The sequence below is a fragment of the Leucopleurus acutus genome (assembly GCF_964270905.1).
Source record: "Leucopleurus acutus genome assembly, chromosome: 3".
NCBI lineage: Eukaryota > Metazoa > Chordata > Mammalia > Artiodactyla > Delphinidae > Leucopleurus > Leucopleurus acutus.
In genome coordinates, this window is record NC_139145.1 from 861,837 (window position 1) to 880,044 (window position 18,208).

The window sequence follows — 18,208 nt, forward strand, 5'->3', positions numbered from 1 at the left end:
GGGCCCTACCCTCAGCCAGGGTCATCCTTAGAAAACCCCTTACACAGGGCGACCTGTAGGGACACACCTGAGGACATGCCAGGCTTCTGCCTGTTAATGGCTGTGTGGCCTCAGTTTACTCACCTGTAAAATGGGTAGGGTGGTTACGCCCACCACAAAGGCAGGATACCAGCAGGTGAGCATGCCTGATGGGATGATGGCAATATTGCCAGGCCTAGGTGAGGGCCCCACATCCCCAGGCTCCAGAGTGAGGTCTTCTGTGTTCTCTCACTTCATTCTACTGCCACCCTGCAGAAACTGGGGCTCACAAAGGTCAGTGCCCTACGGGGTCACTAAGCCCAGCGGGCGGTGACTGGATGCACAAGGCAGGCCTGGCGCTGGTGAATCATTCCATAAATGCCCTCTGAGGTCACCGTTAAGGGATGCAGTTGGCTGGGCCGCCAGGGCAGCTGGCTGGGGCCCCCCCACTGCAGGCAGGTGACCCCAGCCTGTTCTCCTGGACCGAGGCCGCTGACTCAGGCCCCCCTTACCGCTCCCCCACGCGGGCGCCCCCAGGCGGAAGCACTCGGCCAGAAAGGGGGCGGGGCAGAGAATCCAGCTGTGCACCCCGAAACCCCGTAGCACGGGCCGGAGTGCGGGTGCGCCCGAGTCGTCAACGCGGCCGACCGTGACCCCGGGTTCGTAGCATTCAAGGAGCGCCACCCCCTCCCCGTTTAAAATGCGAGATTTAGGGGGCGGGTGGCCCAGGCCCGACGGCGCCCCAGGGCCCTGGCCGGCAGGCAGGGGCGGGGGCCGGCCTGCGTCACCGCCTGCCCGGCCCCCCGCCCCCTGGCCGCCCAAACTCCACCCCGAGGGAAGGCGGCGCGGATAAAGGCTCGGGGGCCGCCCGCTCGGCCCCAGACCGGCTCCGCCACCGCGCACTCAGCCCGGACGTGGGTACACTCAGGACAGTTGGGACTTCGGACTTGCCTCTCCCGGTGAGTGGGGGGCGGGACCTCGCGGGCCGAGGAAGGGGGTTCTCACTCTAGGCTCTTGAGGGTGCCCCACTTTTCTTTGTTCTTTGAGCAGGCAGTGTTCAAAGGTGTCTCCAGCCCTGGGAAGCCTCCCGGGACGTGGAGTGGGAGGCACTCGGCGCAGCCAGCACAGCCCGGGAGGGACCTCTGCCCCCGCCCCGCCCCCCGGGCACTCCCCCTCCCCGAGAGTGACCTTGAGGTAGTTGCCTTTCCGGCCTCAGTTTCCCCGAATGTGAGGCCCCAGTCTCCTGACTTGGAGGCTTCATACCCCTAGCGAGGCTCCCACAACGCCCGCAGTCCCGTCGGACTGCCCCCGTCCCTGGAGGCCTCGGCGACCCCTCCCCGGGTCTCCGGGCAGCGCTCCCAGGTGGGGCCGGCAGAGGGCGCGCCGGCGCTGCTGACTCACCGCAGCCCCGAGCGGCGCGCGCGGGCGCAGCCGGGGACGCCGCGTCACGTCACGGCTCGGGCGGGCGCGAGTCGGGAAGCGGGCCCGGCCCGCGGGACGGGGGTGGGACGCGAGGTGGCACCGGCGCGGGAGGGCCTCTCCGGCACCGGCCACGTCACCACGGCACCGGCCACGGGGGTGCAGGCCCTGCCCGCAGCTCCACCCCTTGCCGGGGCTTCACGCCTCACGGGTGGGGGGCACCCCGGACCGACCCTCCCGCGAGCCCCCCAGCCTGGGCTCGGCCACGAGGCGCGGGGACAGCGTCCAGCTTCCGCTAGCGGCGGCTTCCCGGATCGGCGCTTAGGGAAGGCCCCTGCTTCCTGCTCCTTCGGCGCGCAGCCACTGCCCTCCCCCACGGCGCGCCGCCCCAAGCCTGGATCCCGCGCCCCCCGGGCCGGGCCGCCCGCCCTTTGTTGCGGGCCCGGGCCTTATGAATGGCCGCGGCGGGGCGGGGGCGCGGAGGCGGGCCAGAGCGGCGCCGGCCCCGCCCCTGCCGCGCTCCGCTTGGCCAACGGGACAGGGGCGGAGCGAGGGGTGGGCCCGCGCGGCCACGTGGGGCGGTGCCGCGGGGGCTCCCATTGGCCGGCCCGTGTGGCCGACTGGGCGTTCAGCACGCGCTGATTGGTCGGCGCGGGCCGGCGGAGTAAGTAGTGAATGGGAGGGGGCGGAGGCCCCGCCCTTCGGGACGTTGATACATTATAACTTTTTTTTCTTGTTACTTTCACCCCCAGATCCTCCGGCGGCGAAGGCGGCGGCGGCTGTTGCTAAGGGAGGGGACGCGCGGGGAAGCTCGGCCCGAGCGGCAGACGGCCCTGAGCGCGGCCGGCTGAGTGGCGCCCCCTCCTCCGGGACCCTTTCCCGCGTCCGCCGCCCTTGAAAGGAGCTGAGAGTGTAGTCCCCACCCAGGAAGGTGCCCCGACGAGCCGACGCGACTCCGGAGCGCCACTCGGATTTTTGATTCTTGATTCGCCTTCCGCTCCTGGGACCTTCTCGAAGGGAAAGCGCGCTGCCCCCCGCCCTCAGGGGCCCCGAGGACCCCTGTTTGGGGAGCCCCCCCGCCCTGCCCGGAGGCGCGGCAAGAATTGGCGGCGCCCCGCGGACTCCAGCCCCCCAGCGCGGGCCGGGGATGGAGCCGCAGCCCGGCGGCGCCCGGAGCTGCCGGCGCGGTGCCCCCGGCGGTGCCTGCGAGCTGGGCCCGGCGGCCGAGACGGCGCCCATGAGCCTGGCCATCCACAGCACGACGGGCACCCGCTACGAGCTGTCGGTGCCCCCCGACGAGACGGTGGAGGGGCTGCGCAAGAGGCTGTCCCAACGTCTCAAAGTGCCCAAGGAGCGCCTGGCGCTGCTCCACAAAGACACGTAGGTACCGCGCGCCCCCAGCCCCCGCGCCCCCCGGGCCCGCCGCCCCCTCTGGCCCCGGCCCCGGGGCGGGAACAAAGAGCGCGCCGCTCGGGGAAGGAAGGGGGCGGCCAGACGGGGGGCGGGGGCGCGCCGCGCGCTCTCGGGCGCCCTCTGCTCGGCCCTGCCAGTCTTGGCCCCCTCCCCCGCCCGGGGTCGCTGCACAAAGGCGGCTGCGAGGGCGCCTCGGGTCGGGCTTAGGCGGCGTCCCCCACCGGAAGGCAGGAGTCCCGGGCGGCGCGGGGGTCACAGCTACGGGGGTGGGGGGCGCGGCGGCTGCCTCCTCTGCCTGCGACCCGCCGGCTTCCGCATCTGCTCGGCGGCCCCCTCTGCGTCTGGCTGCCTCTCCCCCCACTTGCGTCTCTCTGCCCCCCTTTGTTCTCGCCACCAAGCCCTTCCCGCAGTCTCCCCCTCCCCCCCGCCATTTAAATCGCCTCCAAGCCGGGAGCCCTCCCTCCGCGGGCCTCTGGGGACACGCAGTGTCCATCCCCAGCGGAGGGGCCCCGGTGGGGGAGGGGCGGGAGGGGGAGGGTCTCCTTTGTCTGAGCGGCGGCCGCGGCGGCGGCCTGCGCCAGGGAGGGAGGGAGGGAGGGAGGAGGGGAGGCCCGCCCGGCGAAGCCCGGAAAGGCTAAGCGCTTGGCCCGCAGGGACAGCCCAGGCCCCGGTGGTTGAACTACAGGGGGGCGGCCCCAGGGTTGGGGGAGGGTGCCAAGGGACTCGCTGGGCCTAGATGGTGAAAACGTGCCTCGCTGAGGCGCAGAGGGAGTGCCCCCAGTTCAGAGTTGGGGTTCCTTGGAAGAAGGGATCTGCACCGTCAGCAGGGGCTCCCAGGGTCTGACCTCAACCACGCACACACTCAGGTCTCTGGATCTGGAGACCAGGAAGGGGTGAGGGTGATGGACGCCTGTCTCTACCCCACGAGCCCAGCCCTCCCCCGCGGACTCCGCTTCCGAGCCCCTGCCTTGTCTCGGTGTAGCCTCACCCTCTTCCTTCCTCCCCACTCAGCCGGCTCAGTTCGGGGAAGCTGCAGGAGCTCGGCGTGGGGGATGGCAGCAAGCTGACGCTCGTGCCCACCGTGGAGGCGGGCCTCATGGTAAATGGCTGGGGCGGTGCGCCTCGAGGCCCCGCACTGACAGGCAGCCCCTTCCCCTGCGAGCGCAGTCCCCTCCCCTGCCAGCACAGTCCCCATCACACACTGGACCCCTTCCCCTCCGGGCCACCCACCCCACCCATCAAGCGGGGCCCTCCCAACCCCGGTGCTCGGGTGCGCCCTCAGGGTCTCTTCTTCCTCTCTCTGTAGTCTCAGGCCTCCAGGCCAGAACAGTCTGTGATGCAGGCCCTCGAGAGCTTGACTGAGACCCAGGTAAGACCCGCGCCGGCCCCCTCCTGGCCCTTGGGGGCAGCAGGCCCAGTGCCCGGCCACTCTGGAGGGCCTGGGGGTTGTTTGTGCCCCCAGCAGGCCTGTGAGGAGGGGCGGGGGCGCGCCGCTCCGCCTTCGCGCCAGCTTGGCCTGGCCACCCAGCTTCCTATTCCTCCTCCCCGCCCCCCGCACTCACCATCTGACCTTGAGAACCTTCTCTCCCACGGTGGCCGCCATGGGGGGGGCCTAGCTTTCACAAGCCTGCCTGCGGGGCGGCCTGGGCCCATGCTCCCACACCACCGGGCCTGGGTCCCCAGCCCCACCAGCCGTGCCGAGGCACTCTCCCCCCTGCCCCACTGTGGTTTCCCCAGAGCGACCTTTTTAACATTTCTGATGGGGGGGGAGGGACGGGACTGGGTGATACTCTTTCCGCCTTCCGTGACCCCATTGCGAGGGGTGGGGAGTCACCCCTCCCCCTCCTCCCTCTACCCTTTGTTCTCTGCCCCAAAAGGGGGAGGGGGCGGGGGCGCGCAGCCCCTGGGGCCAGCACAGACCAGACAGGATGTTAGGGAAATATTTAGTAAGCGCCGGGAGGGCGACGAGGAGGAAGGCTGGGGCTGGCCCACACTGGGTTCCCGGTTTTGTTGCAGGTTTTTTCTTTCCTCCTCCTTTCCTCATTTTTCTGGCAGCAGGGCCCTCCTCCCAGGAGGGTGACACAGGCCTCAGCTATCTGCCCGCTGCCAGGGTGGGGGTGGCAGGTCCCCGGCCTCAGGAACCTGCTCAGCGGCTTCCCTTCCTCCTGCCCTGAGGCCCTTGCCCCCTCCCGGCGTTTAGCATCCTGCCCTCACCAGCCAGCTGGCGCGGAGGAGGGGGGGGGGACCCAGGAGCTGGGTGGTCTGCCGTCAGGAGGAGCAGTGGGGTGGGGGGAGAGCCAGGGTCCCTGGAGTCGGGTGGGGCTAGCGTGTGCTTTCCTGGGGCAGATGTGAACTGAGCTCCCTGCTCCTGGGGGGGCTGTGGTTGGCAGGGGGCCCCTGGGCGTGTTTGGTTCACATCCGCTGCAGGGTGTCTACGTCAGGAGGGAGATGGGAGGCTCTGGGCGGAGTGACTGGGCTCCCAGAGCTGCTTCTCCGCCTGGCACCGAGTCATGCCTGCCCGTTCACCCTCCCCTGGGAGGAAGTTGCAGGGTGGAGTGTGGGGGGGGACACCCCAGCTGCTCTTGGGAAGCCACCCCAGGCCCTTCCTGCAAAGGGCATCTCTGGGGCTGGGGAGGGCGTGTGCACAGGGACTGCGGGGTGGGGGCTGCGCTCGGCCCGCCTCCTTTGCCTTCTCCCCATGGCCCCCAAGCAGGGAAGGTTACGCCAGCCACTGCCAGCAGGGAGGGGGTGGTTCTGAGTCATCGCGGCCTGTGTCACTTCTCAGAAACCTCCGCCCCATCCCTGCCCGGGGAGAGCACGGTACTGGCTGGGCCCCAGAGGAGGGGTCCAGTGCAGATGGGGGTGGTATGCACCCCTCGCCCGCTGCGAAGGGGCTGCCAGACTGAAGGTTCATGTTTGAATGGGCTGTGTTGAAGCCCTGGGAGACTCGGGCCCCAGGGAACCGGTCAGGGTCCCCCCCAGCGCCCGCAGAGGCAACGCCTCCCCCTCAGCCTCGGCCCCGCCCAGGACAGATAAATATTTATCTTGAGAAAGCAAAGGTTAGGACAAGAATTTGTCCAGGAATTTCGCCCACTCGCTGTTCCAGTGGCTTAGCTGGGAGGGGGCCTGAGCTAGGCCCCTGCAGTGTTCACAGGCGAGAGAGGGTGGGGTAGAGGTGTGAGGTGAGGGTTCTTTGAGAATAGTGATTGCTGGCTGGGCCCCGCCCCCTCTGGCCTCGGTTTCCCCTTGAAAGAACCAAGCTGGCCAGGGCGGGCCAGGCCCCCATCTCACCCGCCTCTGTCCCCCCACAGCCCCCAGCGGCGCCCAGCCCGGGCCGGGCTGGCGGAGGCAGCTTCCGGAAATACCGATTCATTTTATTTAAGCATCCGTGGCACCGACAGGGACCCCAGAGCCCAGAGAGGGGCGGCGAGAGGCCCCAGGTCACGCAGCGCGGGGGGCCGGGCCGGGCCGGGCTGGGGGCACCACAGGCTGGAGCCCTGGGCTGACGGGCCGCTCTCTGCAGGTCAGTGACTTCTTGTCGGGCCGCTCGCCGCTGACTCTGGCGCTGCGCGTGGGTGACCATATGATGTTCGTCCAGCTGCAGCTCGCAGCCCAGCACGCCCCACTGCAGCACCGCCACGTGTTGGCTGCCGCCGCTGCTGCCGCCCGTGGAGACCCCAGCGTGACCACCACCCCTGTGTCCTCTCCCTGCCGGCCAGTGTCCAGTGCCACCCGCGTCCCCCCAGTGCCCACCGGCCCTGCGCCCACGTCCTCCCCTGTCACGGCCGGCTCCTTCCGCTCCCACTCGGCCTCTGCCACCTGCCCCGAGGTGAGTCTGGGGGAGGACGTGGTGGGAGAACGTCAGAGCCCTGGATACGTCTTTTGTATCAAGGGCCGTCCCCAGACCCTGGGCTGGTGTTGGTCTGGTGGGTGATCCCCTGACCCTGAACCCCAAAGCTCATGTGCCTCCCTCCCCCATCAGCAGATGGACTGCTCCCCCACCGCCAGCACCGGTGCCAGCCCCACGTCCCCTGCCGGGGGCAGCCCCACGTCCCGCTCCCGCAAACCTGGCGCAGTCATCGAGAGCTTCGTGAACCACGCCCCAGGGGTCTTCTCAGGGACCTTCTCTGGTAGGTGTCGTGGCGTGCCCTGCGAGCAGTCACCTGAACCCACGCCAGGCATGGGACACACTCCCCGGGATCCCCACGCGTGTGCCCGGCCATACAGCAGGCCACGTGTCCTCATGGGTGGGTGTGAGCGCCCGTGTCACCCAGGGTTCCGCCTGCACATGTGAGACCCGGGCACTGCCGAGGCCTCACGTCCACCACTGGGGTCCTCATCCACACTCCTTCCCGCAGGTACGCTGCACCCCAACTGCCAGGACAGCAGCGGGCGGCCGAGGCGGGACATCGGCACCATCCTGCAAATCCTCAACGACCTCCTGAGTGCCACGCGGCACTACCAGGGCATGCCCCCATCGCTGACCCAGCTGCGGTGCCACGCCCAGTGTGCCCCGGACCTCGCCCCCAAAACTACCTCCTGCGAGAAGCTGGCGGCCGCGGCCCCGGCCTCCCTGAGCCAGGCCCGCCTGTGCAAGCCCCCGGGTGAGTGTCCACTACCACCCCACCCCGTCCTGGGTCTCTCAAGGCCCCTCTGTGCGCCTCTCAGAGCAGCTGAGCCGCTGGTGGCGGGGAGGGGGCCGCCAGCTGCCACTCGCCCTGCTTTGCAGGCGCGTGTAGAGAAGGGAGTGTGTGTGCTGGGGGCACACAGCATCTTTGTGCCCTCCCCGGGGGGGGAGTCCATCCTCACTTCCTCCTCACCCCCCTCGGGCACCTTCTCCAGATGGTGCGTGGGGCCTCTGTGAATGGGCCAGTCAGGCTGAGGAGGGGGTTAGCTTCCCCCTCCCGCTCAAGGGCGGCCTCCGCCGCCCCACCACCACAGCCATCTCGTTATTCCGGATGCCTCCGGAGTCCTGTAGAACCGTGATGTGGGCCCCCAGGCCCGGTCTCAAAGGGGAAACCAGGGCACAGCCTGAATCCTACCCTGGGTCACAGAAATAGCCTAAAGGGTTCAAGCTCCAGCTCATTTTTATGCCAGCCGTGTCCCCGGTGCCCGGCTCAGGCCAGCCCCTGCCCTCATGGAGCTCACAGCCTGCTGTTCAGCAGACGTGGAATTAATGACCTAAAGGTCCAGCAGACCCTCTTGACCCACTCATTCGCTGGCGGGAGCGTCCACGAGAGCTGGATCGGGCCTGATGCCCATCTGCTGGGGGTCCTCGCGTTTGGTTGGGGGTCTGGCCTCCAAGGGTCGCTCAGGGTCATGGTCACTGCCGCCTCTGCAGGGGACCGGCTGCGGCAGACAGAAAACCGAGCCACCCGCTGTAAGGTGGAGCGCCTGCAGCTGCTGCTCCAGCAGAAACGGCTCCGCAGAAAGGCCCGGCGCGATGCCCGGGGCCCCTACCACTGGCCGCCCAGCCGCAAGGCCGGCCGCAGCGACAGCACCGGCGGCGGGGGAGGCGGCGGCCCCAGTGAGGCAGCTGGCTTGGGCCTTGACTTCGAGGACGCCGTCTGGAAGCCAGAAGTGAACCCCGACATCAAGTCAGAGTTCGTGGTGGCCTAGGAACCCTGTCCCTCGCCCAGGGTGGCCTGTGAGCGTGGCCCCACGCGGGAGGGCCAGCGGCCGGCTGGTGCAGTGGGGCGCTTCCCCCTCCCGGTTACGCGGCCTTTTTTTTTTTTTTTTTTTTTTGAAATTTCACTTCCTACCGTGGTTTTCTGAACTCTCCATGGACTTGGGTTCCTGCCTCCTCGGTTTGGCTCACACTGCCCGCCCCTCCCTCCATCTCCCATCCTCATCCCCGACCTGGCCGGGTCCCTCCCGCCCACCTTCCCAAGCTCCAAATATGTAGCAGTCTTTCCAGATGGTTGAGAGCGGAGACAAGGAAGCCGCCCCCCACTTCCGTTCTGCCGCCCTCCCCACCCTTTTCAGGTTGAAGTCAAAAATGTAGATGCCTCATTATGCACTTTACAGACAGGGGAGGGGGCCGCGGAGAGGAGAGGCCCCCACCACAAACCCTGGCCCTAAAACAACTCGGCAGGTGCGACCTTGACCACCAGGGACTGTTTCTCTTCCACATCCGTACTCTTTTCTCTTCCTGGTCTCTCCTTTTCCATTTTTCTTTTTCCTGGGAAAGAAAAGAAAAGCCGTTTCAGGGGAGAGGCTGGCCAGAGCCTGCCTTTCGGTGTGGGCTGGGGTGCGTGGGGGGGGGACCCTTTCCTGCCAGGAAAGGAGAGGGAGGGAGGGGTGGTGCCCGCCGCCAGCCTGCACCCCATCCACGCACTGTGCGACTTCCTTCAGCGCTACCCCACCGCCCCACCCCGTTTTTCTGAGCTTGGGGTATTTATAGACTATTAATTTTCTGACTGAGCCAATAGTGGTTGGGAATCTCTTGAAAAATACGGAGAGCAATGGCTGGGGGGGCGGGCTTGATGCCCCCAGCCCTCCTTCCCCACCCAACCTGAGGGATCTGGGCCTGTGGACTGTGTCTGGGGGCCCTCCGGCAGCTGGGAGGGGAGGGGAGGGGGTGCTGAGCTGTGAAACCCCAGGAGGGGCAACGCTGTGTAGCATTAACCCCCTTGGGGGGGGGGTTCGCTGCTGGTCTAATTTGGACCCTCCCCACTCATGCCCATGCCCCAGGGGCATCCCCCAGGGCAGAGGGACAGACCTCTCCCCCCTTACTGGGGCCATTTCAGTGGGGTGGAGGGTTTTTTTCATTCACTTTTATTTTTTACTGATAAAGGAGATGTTTGGGCCCTGCCCCCCACCTGTCAGTCTCGTCCTGGCCCCGCCCCTCTGTGCTGCGCAACACCCCTCGCCCTCTGCCTGCCCCTCCATCCTAGATGAACCCCAAGTCCTCACCCTGCCCCCGATTATGTGTTTAAAGTTAATGGTTTCAGATGTGAACATCTTGTGTTAACTGTAGCTCTGTACATTTTTTGTGGGGGGGGGTGGGCAGGGAGGGGTCAGAGGGTAGGGGTCAAGGATCTTTGTTTTTGTTTTCGTTTTTCCAAAAAAAAAGAAAAAAGAAAAAAAGGGGCGGGTTTGTTTTTGAAGCGCTGTCTTGGATATCTATTTAATGTGTGTTCTGATGGGGTTTTTTTTTTTAACGATTTTTAAATAACGTCTGTGCCTCCGCTGGTCTGAGAGTGGAGGCCCCAGGCAGGAACCGCCCACCCCTCTCTGCCCTCTCCAGGGCCCCCCCCAAGAAAGCATTACCCACCCTCGGGGGGTCGGGCTGTGGGGTGTCCCAGCACCTTGCGGGAGTTTCCTGTATGAAAACATGAAATTGGAAAAGAAAACAGCCTCCACAAACACCGTGATTTCAAGGAATAAACAAAATGAAACGAGTGAACCTCCGGTCTGCTCATCTCGGGGGGGGCGGGGTGGTCTTGGCTGTCACAGAGTGGGCTGAGTACGGTAGCGGGTGATCTGTCTCAGGAGGGTCGGGTTGGATGCTGGGGTAGCCCGCCACCCCAGGGAGTGGGAGGCGGAACGTGCTCCCAGGGCGCCCAGCGGGGGGAGGGGCGCGTCCCGGAACAGTTCCCACGCCCCCTCCCCGCTTTGGGGTGAGGGTGGGCAGGAAGCCGCCTGGCGGGGGAGGGAGGGCCGGCCACTTCCCGGTACCCAAGGCCGGAAGTCCTGCAGGGTGTGGGCACGGGGCTGCCAGCCTGCGTGCCCTGGGTGGGGCCTCTCCGTTCTAGGCTCTAAAGTGGGCTGCAGGGGGCTTCCCTGGTAGCGCAGTGGTTGAGAGTCCGCCTGCCGATGCAGGGGACACGGGTTCGTGCCCCGGTCCGGGAAGATCCCACATGCCGCGGAGCGGCTGGGTCCGTGAGCCATGGCCGCTGAGCCTGCGCGAGCCTGCGCGTCCGGAGCCTGTGCTCCGCAACGGGAGAGGCCACAACAGTGAGAGGCCCGCGTACCGCAAAGATAAATAAATAATAAAGTGGGCTGCAGGCGAGCCCAGGGACTCAGTCTCCAGGGAGACCTGGCTGCAGGCTCTGCGCCACGGTTTCCCCAGCCCCAGAAACGGGGAAGCAGCTCCACCTGCCCGCCCACGCGTGGGGGGCCCAGCCTGAGGACCCCTGACCCGAGAACCCCCCTGGGGTATGGCGCCAGGCCTCCAGAGCACCCCCTCTCCCTCCCACGGTCAAGCCAGGGCCTGGGGCTGGCGCTCGAGGCCTCCCGGTTTGGCTCCACCCCAGCCCTGCGTGGACTCCCTTCGGCCTGCGCGGCCTTGCATTCCAGCGCTCCCCATCCCTGACCATCGGGATTAAGCCTCCGGGCCGTGCCCTACCCAGGAACACCCCTAGCCAGCGCCCCTGCTTTGCCTGGGAACTTCCCCTGTCTGCAACTCCCACCCCTGCCCACCTGGAGCTCCCTGAGGGCCGGGCCAGGTGGCGAGTCCCACCTTCATCCACTTTGGGGCTGGGCAAAGACACACAATCACAACAACACTGAAGGTCATTTCACATGTATTTCCTCACTTAACGCAGCCACCTAAAAGAACTAATTACCCTCCCATTTGGTAGATGAGAAAACCGAGGCCCGAAGAGAAATACCGTTTGCTCCAGAGCACTGGGGTGATTGTTACATTAGCGACCACCATCCCCGGGCTGATTTCTTATAGCCCAAGACCCTGCCCTCCCAAGCCTCAGTTCTAGGAGTCCCGCCCATGGGGAAGGGAAACAGGTGCAGTCCCAGGAGTGTCCTGGGAGCAGCTTGCTAAGGCCTTTCTGTCCCTCCTGCCACCCTGTCACCCCCAAATCATCGCACGCCCACGCCAGGAAGGTAGGATACTCAGGTCAGGCTGATCCCTTCAGACCTTCAGGTCAAACGTACCCGCGGGCCCGGAGGACCGCAGGGTGGAAGTGTGGGTGGGACAGCTCAGGTCGAGCCCCCTGCCCACGCAGCCGGGTCCCCGGAGGTCAGGGCTGTGACCCAGGTGGCCGGTACAGGGCTGGGTGGGAGATGCGGAAGGAGGGAGTAGATGGCGGCACCCGCTGAATCACGGGGGCTGTGTCTGCATGCTGCAGAGCAGGGGGCACTTGGTCTACTGCCGGGGAACTCACTCCACAGGGCGCTGCCTGGCGCCCAGCCCTGGGGTCCGAGGGTCACAGCCCTGCCCGGGAGTCCTAGAAGAACCCCACCCTGGTTGGGTGCTGCGGCCATTAGCCCCTTCCCACTGCGCGAGCCTGAAACGCACACACCTGAGGCGGGGGCTGAGTGGAGAGGTGCCCAGCCAAGGGGGTGCAGCGACCGGAAAGGCAGCACGCCAGGCCACGTAGGCGTGGGCAGCACGGAAAGGTAAACCGAGGCCCAGAGTAGGCAGGGGCCGCGGAATCACAGGGGCGGGGACAGCCCTGCACCGCCCCCTCCCCCCATTGAGGAAAAAGTTGAATGGGAGGGGGCGGCCCCCGGAAGCCCGCAGGGATGGAAACGCGGCTTCCATGGCAACGCGCCGCGAACCGGGCCTGACGTCACCGTGGGGAGGGCGCCCCGCCCGCCCCCGTCCTCGCGTCGGGCGGCCCAGGCCCCGCCCACTCCTGGGAGCCTCATTGGTGGCCACGTCGTTCGCTCTTCCGCACGCACCAATAGCTGCGCGGGGTTGCCGCCCGGAGGTGGGACTGCGGCGTGGCCCGGCTGAGTGCGCAGGCGCGGCGCGGCGCGGAGGCGTGCGGCCGTCCTCAGTTTGGAGGCGGGATGCGCGCCAAGGGGTCTGACGCCTGCGGCAGCTCCGGGACGGAAGAGGGGGCGTACCCGGGGGCGCCGCACGTGCACCCCCCCCATTCTAAGCCGGGCCATTGCCTGTTGCCCCCTCCTCACGACCCCGTGTGCGCGAGCCCCGGGCTGGGGGGAGCGCAGGGCGAGGAGCGGGAGGAGGGCACTTGGATTGAGGCCCTGCCAAAGGAATAGGACTTTGCCAAGGATAGGAAGAGGGAACTGGTGCCCCAGGTGGGGGGCATGGCGTGTGCAAATGTCTGAAGACGTGAAAGCGGGTGCATTTGGGGAACAATTGGGAAGTCCATTTGGGGTCCTAAACCAAAAGGCGAAGGCAAGGACTCGAAAGGGGTGATTCCTCAAGTCTGGCTTGGGGGGGGATGAGATGGGAACCCCAGGGAGGAGGGGCGGGTGGAGAGGGCAAAGGCCAGAACACCCCAGGAGCTTTCTGAACGCTGTGCTTGGGCTTCGGAGAGGCCTGGGAAGGGACCGATGGGGCATTGTCTGAACGTGGCCTCTGGTTCACAGTGAGGTGGTTGGCAAGGGGGCTGCAGGGAGCTCGGAGATTTGGGGGAGGGGAGCAGTTGGAGACGCCCCTGTGCACCTGGAAGCCTACAAGCCAGGAGCCGGGACAGTTGGGGGCCCGGGGGGGCTTATGGCGGCAGGAAGTCCTCGTAGCTGCCTGGCTGAGGCGCAGTTTTGCTGTGGCCAGGAGTCCCCTCTGAAAAGGCAGCAGGCCGCGGTCGGCGTAAACAGGGTCGCCTTTGCCGGGTGGCGAGGATGTGAGCAAACCTTTGGTCCGAGGTTAGCCCTTGGGGCTAGACGGACGGGCAGAGAACCCTGAGACTGATGGGGGTTGGAGCTGGCGGTGTGGACAGGTGTGGCTACCAAAGTGTGGAGTCCGGACGGAGGCCTGGATCCAGGTGCTGGCTTCTGGGATGATGAGGCGGCTGTGGGCGGGCAATAGAAGGTCACTGGGGTCACGTCTTTCTGCTGGAGGCCAGAGTCCCCTGGGGGCGGCCAAATGGGTAATTGGGGCAAGCTGCACGGTTTCGAAATGCCAAAGGACGCGGTGAGGGGTGGCTTGGGAAGAAGGCAGGGAGGAGCCAGGCCCCTAGAAAGATGAGAGGGAGTGGTGCCCCGCTGGGGCCAACTCCGGCACCCCCAGCACCCGGAGGCTGCCCCAGCACAGCCACCCCTACCGCGCCTGGCGGGAACGCCCTCCTTTCCAGGCACCTTGGGAACGGGAGTCGCCGAGCTACGGCCCAGGGTGCTGGGGCCCCACCCACGGCCGCCCAGACCTGGGAGGGCAGAGGACAGGCAGCCGCCGGTGTCACTCGGGATGGGAGAGCGTCCAGCCCGCAGGTGCGGGCGGGGCCGCTGTCACCTGGGGCCCTTCCACGATTGGAGACTGCCCTTCGGAGGGGCCTCTGTCCTTGGCCTGCTGCCTCTGTTCCCCCCACCCACGTGTGCCCCTCCCCCTGCTCCCTCTGAGTTCTCTTTTCCTGTGTCTTTCTGTTTTCCCCTTTCCGCCTTCCTCGATCTCTGGGCCTGTCTGTATTTCTGTCCGGGTCTCCATCTCTCCCTGGAGGTCTCTTCTCTATTTTCCTCCCGTCTCGGTCTCACCGGCTCCTCCTCCCGGCCCCTCCCCCGCTTCCGCCCCCTCTCGGGGGCACCCTCCCTCACCCCCCGCACACATTCCAGCCTCCACCCCCGCCTCGCCGCCCCTCCCTGGGGCCAGCTGCTGCGGCGTTCGGTGCCCGGGATGCTAGGAGTGGGCTTGAGCCGGGGTCAGAGGGCGGGAGCGGGCGGGGGATGGGGAGGGCACCCCCTAACTCTTCTGGAATGTGGGCGGGGCCGGCCCCACGGGGTCGGGGGGAGGAGGTCGCCCGCCGGCAGGCGGAGCCGGTGGCCCGAGACAGCTGGCTACATCTGCCCTGCACACGGCCCACACCCCAGACGCTATCCATAGGCCTCGCGGAAAATCAACACAAGCCCAGACGCCCACGCAGGGCCTCTTACCGCCACCAGACCCAGACCAACCCGTCTCCCCGTCCCACACACGCGCTGCACACCCTCCGCAGTCAACGGGTACATGCCGATCCCACCTGAGTGACAGGCTCCGGCTCTGCAGCACAAGGACCCCAATGCACACCGCCCCCACACCTCCAAACCCGCCCCAAGCTACACTTTGGGGGCCACAACCTCAATCAACAGTGTGACCCTCAAAACCCACTCTCACCCTGGGCCAAGACCTCGCTGACAAAACCCGCAAAATTGAAGGTCACACCAGGCAGCTCAAACTCAGACCCTCAGAGACGCAGCTCAGCCGAGGCGGCACCCAAACCCGCGGACGCTCCAGCCACAAACACTACCCACGCACCGTGCGCGCCTGCAGGCCCAGCCGAGCAGAGCCGGCCACTGGGCTGGGGCAGGTGCAGGGGCCTGTGTGCGCCCACAGAAGAAGTGGGGCTTCCTCCGGCATGGCCGGCGATTCCCTGAGTGTCCTGAGACACGGAGAAAGGAGAGAACAGCAGAGAACTGGGAGCCGCTCCGTGGTGTGTTTTTGTCACCGGCTGCCCTTCCATCACCCCCGCTGATCCCAGGAGATGCTGCTGCTGTGCCCACTTCTCAGATGATGCACCCTAGGCTCAGACAGGAGCCCAGACACCGCCTACCTGCACAGCTGGGCACCGGGCCATCGCTGACACTCCAGGGTGGGATGGTGATCGAAGGCTGGACGAGGTCCATGGGCACCTGTGTCCTCCTGCTTGGGTGTGGGGGCCAGGATGTGGGACTGCTGTGTGCGGCCGCCTGGACACACACAGGTGTCTTCCCTGAGCCTCTGGCAGCTGCCCCAGGGGGGTGTGCTCTCCATGACTGCCACTCCAGTGTTGCCATGGAGATGCCACAGCCCCAGTCAGGGGTGCTTCGGCCCCTCTGTGTGCCTGCAGGGAGCCTGTACGTGGGGCCAAGGTCAAGGGAGCGGACAGGGCATCAGTGGGGGTCAGCTCCTCCCACCCCTGGGGCGGGGCTGTGAACCTCAGCCCTCCCCCCGTCTCGGAAACCCAGGGGGTTGCATCCCCAGCCCCCACCGAGGCAAGCTTTGGGGTTTCCACGAGGACACAGGGGTCTCTGCGCATGCACAGGCCCTGGCGTTTCATACACACCTGACGTATGTCCTCTGCATGAATGCATGTTATTGGTGTGGGCCTCCGGGTGTCCCCCGGGTCCCATTCCACAGCCCGTGTGCCTGCCGTTGATGGGGACTGCGGTCACCAGCAAGGCCGATGCGCTGCCTGGCCTTTGCACTTCTGGGATGGGGGCTGGGGCAGGAGCAGAAGAGTGGCAGCTTCCACATTCCTGGGCCATGAGTCACAGGGAGCTCCACCCAGGTGCCCCCTCCCACGTCCCCCTCCGCCAGGAAGACCCCTCCTAGGAACAGGAGGTAAACTGAGGCCAGGGCGCAGGCAGCTGAATCTCCTGCCAATTCACAGTTGGCAGCCACCTAGGGATCTCAGATGTCCCCACCTACTCATGCAGGTGGGAAACGGGGTGGGTGGGGACGGGGGAGTCAGTTAAAGTTAAACTCTTCCTCCTGGCTTTTGGGCTCCTGTAGCTCTCCTCTGCCCTAGAGACCCCGGCGGCTGCTGACAGCGCGTGGCATGTTCCCACCCCAGGGGCATGAGTCACGCCACCAGCCATGGGCACATATGATCTGTGAGTCCCGGTTCCCCCGCGTCATGCACACGCAGCAGCGCTGTCCCCGGCTGATCCCACATCCTGGTTATGCACATGCTTTGGGGTCCACGCACAACCCCTTGTGTTCTTGCACATAAGGCATGACCATGCAAACATGTTTCCATGTGTGCACACGCACACACACACACATGTGAGTTCTATGCACACACTTCCACAGCCATGTGCACAGGCACACGGCCCCATTTTCATGTTCACACAGGCATGGTCCCCAGAAACCTTGTTTCTCCATCTCTGTACCCACGAGTCCCCTGCCCACGGCACACATGTGCACCACACCTGGCAACGTACACACACATCCAGTCCCCGCTTCCCCCTCCCTGGCTCTGAGCCCCGGGGATCTGGGCCAGGCGGGCGGGCTGGAGTCTCTGCCAGGGCGGTCCCCTTCCGCGCCCGCGCCGGGCGGCCTCCAGGTGCACCGTCCCTGCCCCCGCCTGGCCGGCCGGGAGGGGCCGGTAATTACGCGGCCCCAGGGTTCCCCCTCACCACGCGCCTTTCATCCCGTCCACGCCCGACCCGAGCCCAGACGCTCATTACCGCCTCTCGCCCGGTCATTAGCCGGGGTCGGGGGAGGACCCGGCGTCCGGCGGGCCCGACCCGGCGGGGAGGACAGAGGGGGCGGTGCGGGAGCAAGAAGGCCCCGCCCCCGTCTCCGTGGCAACGCCGGCGCAGCCCCGGGGGTGGTCTTCGGCGGGCGCCCGGGGAGGGGCGTCTTGTGAGTGTGCAGACGGGGACCTGCGGCCTAAGCCCCGTCCCGCCGGGCAGGCGGTGAGCACCGCGTGTCCCGGCCGTGAATAGCAGCCTCGCCCCCGCCCGCGGCTATTTTAAGTCCCCTCCTCGCCGACCACCCCCCAGCGCTTGGGCGGAGACGCGAGGGCGGGCCTGAGGGCGGGACGGGAGCCCCTTCCCACGCTGGTGCTCGCGGCCGTCGGCTGGACGGCGGGGCGGGAACGGGAGCCCCCGGCCAGGCTGACAGCGAGGCCGTAGCTCCCCCTTGTGTCCGCGGGGAGAGCGTGGAGTCGCGGCCGAGGGAGCTGGCATCACTTTCCAGGGAGGAAGGTGGTGCCAGCCCCCTGAGACCAGTCTCCCATCTCGCCCCTCACGGGTTCACAAGGTCCTAGGTACACACCGAGTCACAGGGACACGCCGACGTCGGTAGCCGCAGAAACACAGGTGGGCAGACAGGTAACACACCTGAGACGCAAGCACACAGTTCCCACACAATATCCGGTGCAGGCGCACCTGGGGACAGGTATCCATAGGTAAAGGTATGGTATCCATAGGTAAAGGTCCACACCGTGATGGGAACCCAGGACAGTCGTGGGTACGCATGGAGCCCCGTACCCAGCAACAGGCTCGTAGTAAGTACACGCTTGATAACTGCTGGTGGAATGAATGAATGAACCAGGGAACTTCACAAAACCAGGAGAAGGCAGACTAGGAACCACAGAACAGTGAGGGCGGGGACGGGGGGTGGTGCAAAGAGTGATGAGGGGCCCCGGTGACTGCAAGGACCCCTTCGCCTGGTCTGGGGACAGGAGCTGCCGACCTGACTTTGCTGGGGGAGCAGATGAGAAGGGAGGGGATTACTCCTGGGCTGGGCATGCCTGGCCCCAGGTCCCCTCCATGGGCCCTGGCGGGAGGGCGAGAGCTGAGTCCTGATTCTCTCTGCTCCTTTTAGTAACCGCCCTGCGTGAGTGGCTGACGCAGCAGCGGGCTGTGGCTGACAGGGAATTGTATGGGGGGGGCTGTGGCGTGGGGGGACGAGGTGCGGACATGGCTGCCATGAGTCATGAGCTGCTGCCTGGGGGAAGGGGTCCTGAGC

General features: G+C 66.6%; 1 protein-coding gene across 2 annotated transcripts; it reads left to right on the top strand.

The window, feature by feature from the left end:
- Positions 1-901: 901 nt before the first annotated feature.
- MIDN (midnolin) lies at positions 902-9,446 on the top strand. Of its 2 annotated transcripts, none has more exons than XM_082836232.1 (9): positions 902-977; positions 2,190-2,817; positions 3,862-3,949; positions 4,157-4,219; positions 6,162-6,290; positions 6,374-6,679; positions 6,833-6,980; positions 7,209-7,454; positions 8,192-9,446. In XM_082836232.1, the coding sequence occupies exons 2-9, from the start codon at positions 2,585-2,587 to the stop codon at positions 8,467-8,469; spliced, it is 1,491 nt and encodes a 496-aa protein (XP_082692358.1). In that variant the 5' UTR covers positions 902-977; positions 2,190-2,584; the 3' UTR covers positions 8,470-9,446. The 2 variants fall into 2 exon arrangements, with proteins under 2 accessions (XP_082692358.1, XP_082692359.1); XM_082836233.1 differs by having other exon boundaries at positions 6,836-6,980.
- The last annotated feature ends 8,762 nt before the right edge of the window (positions 9,447-18,208 follow it).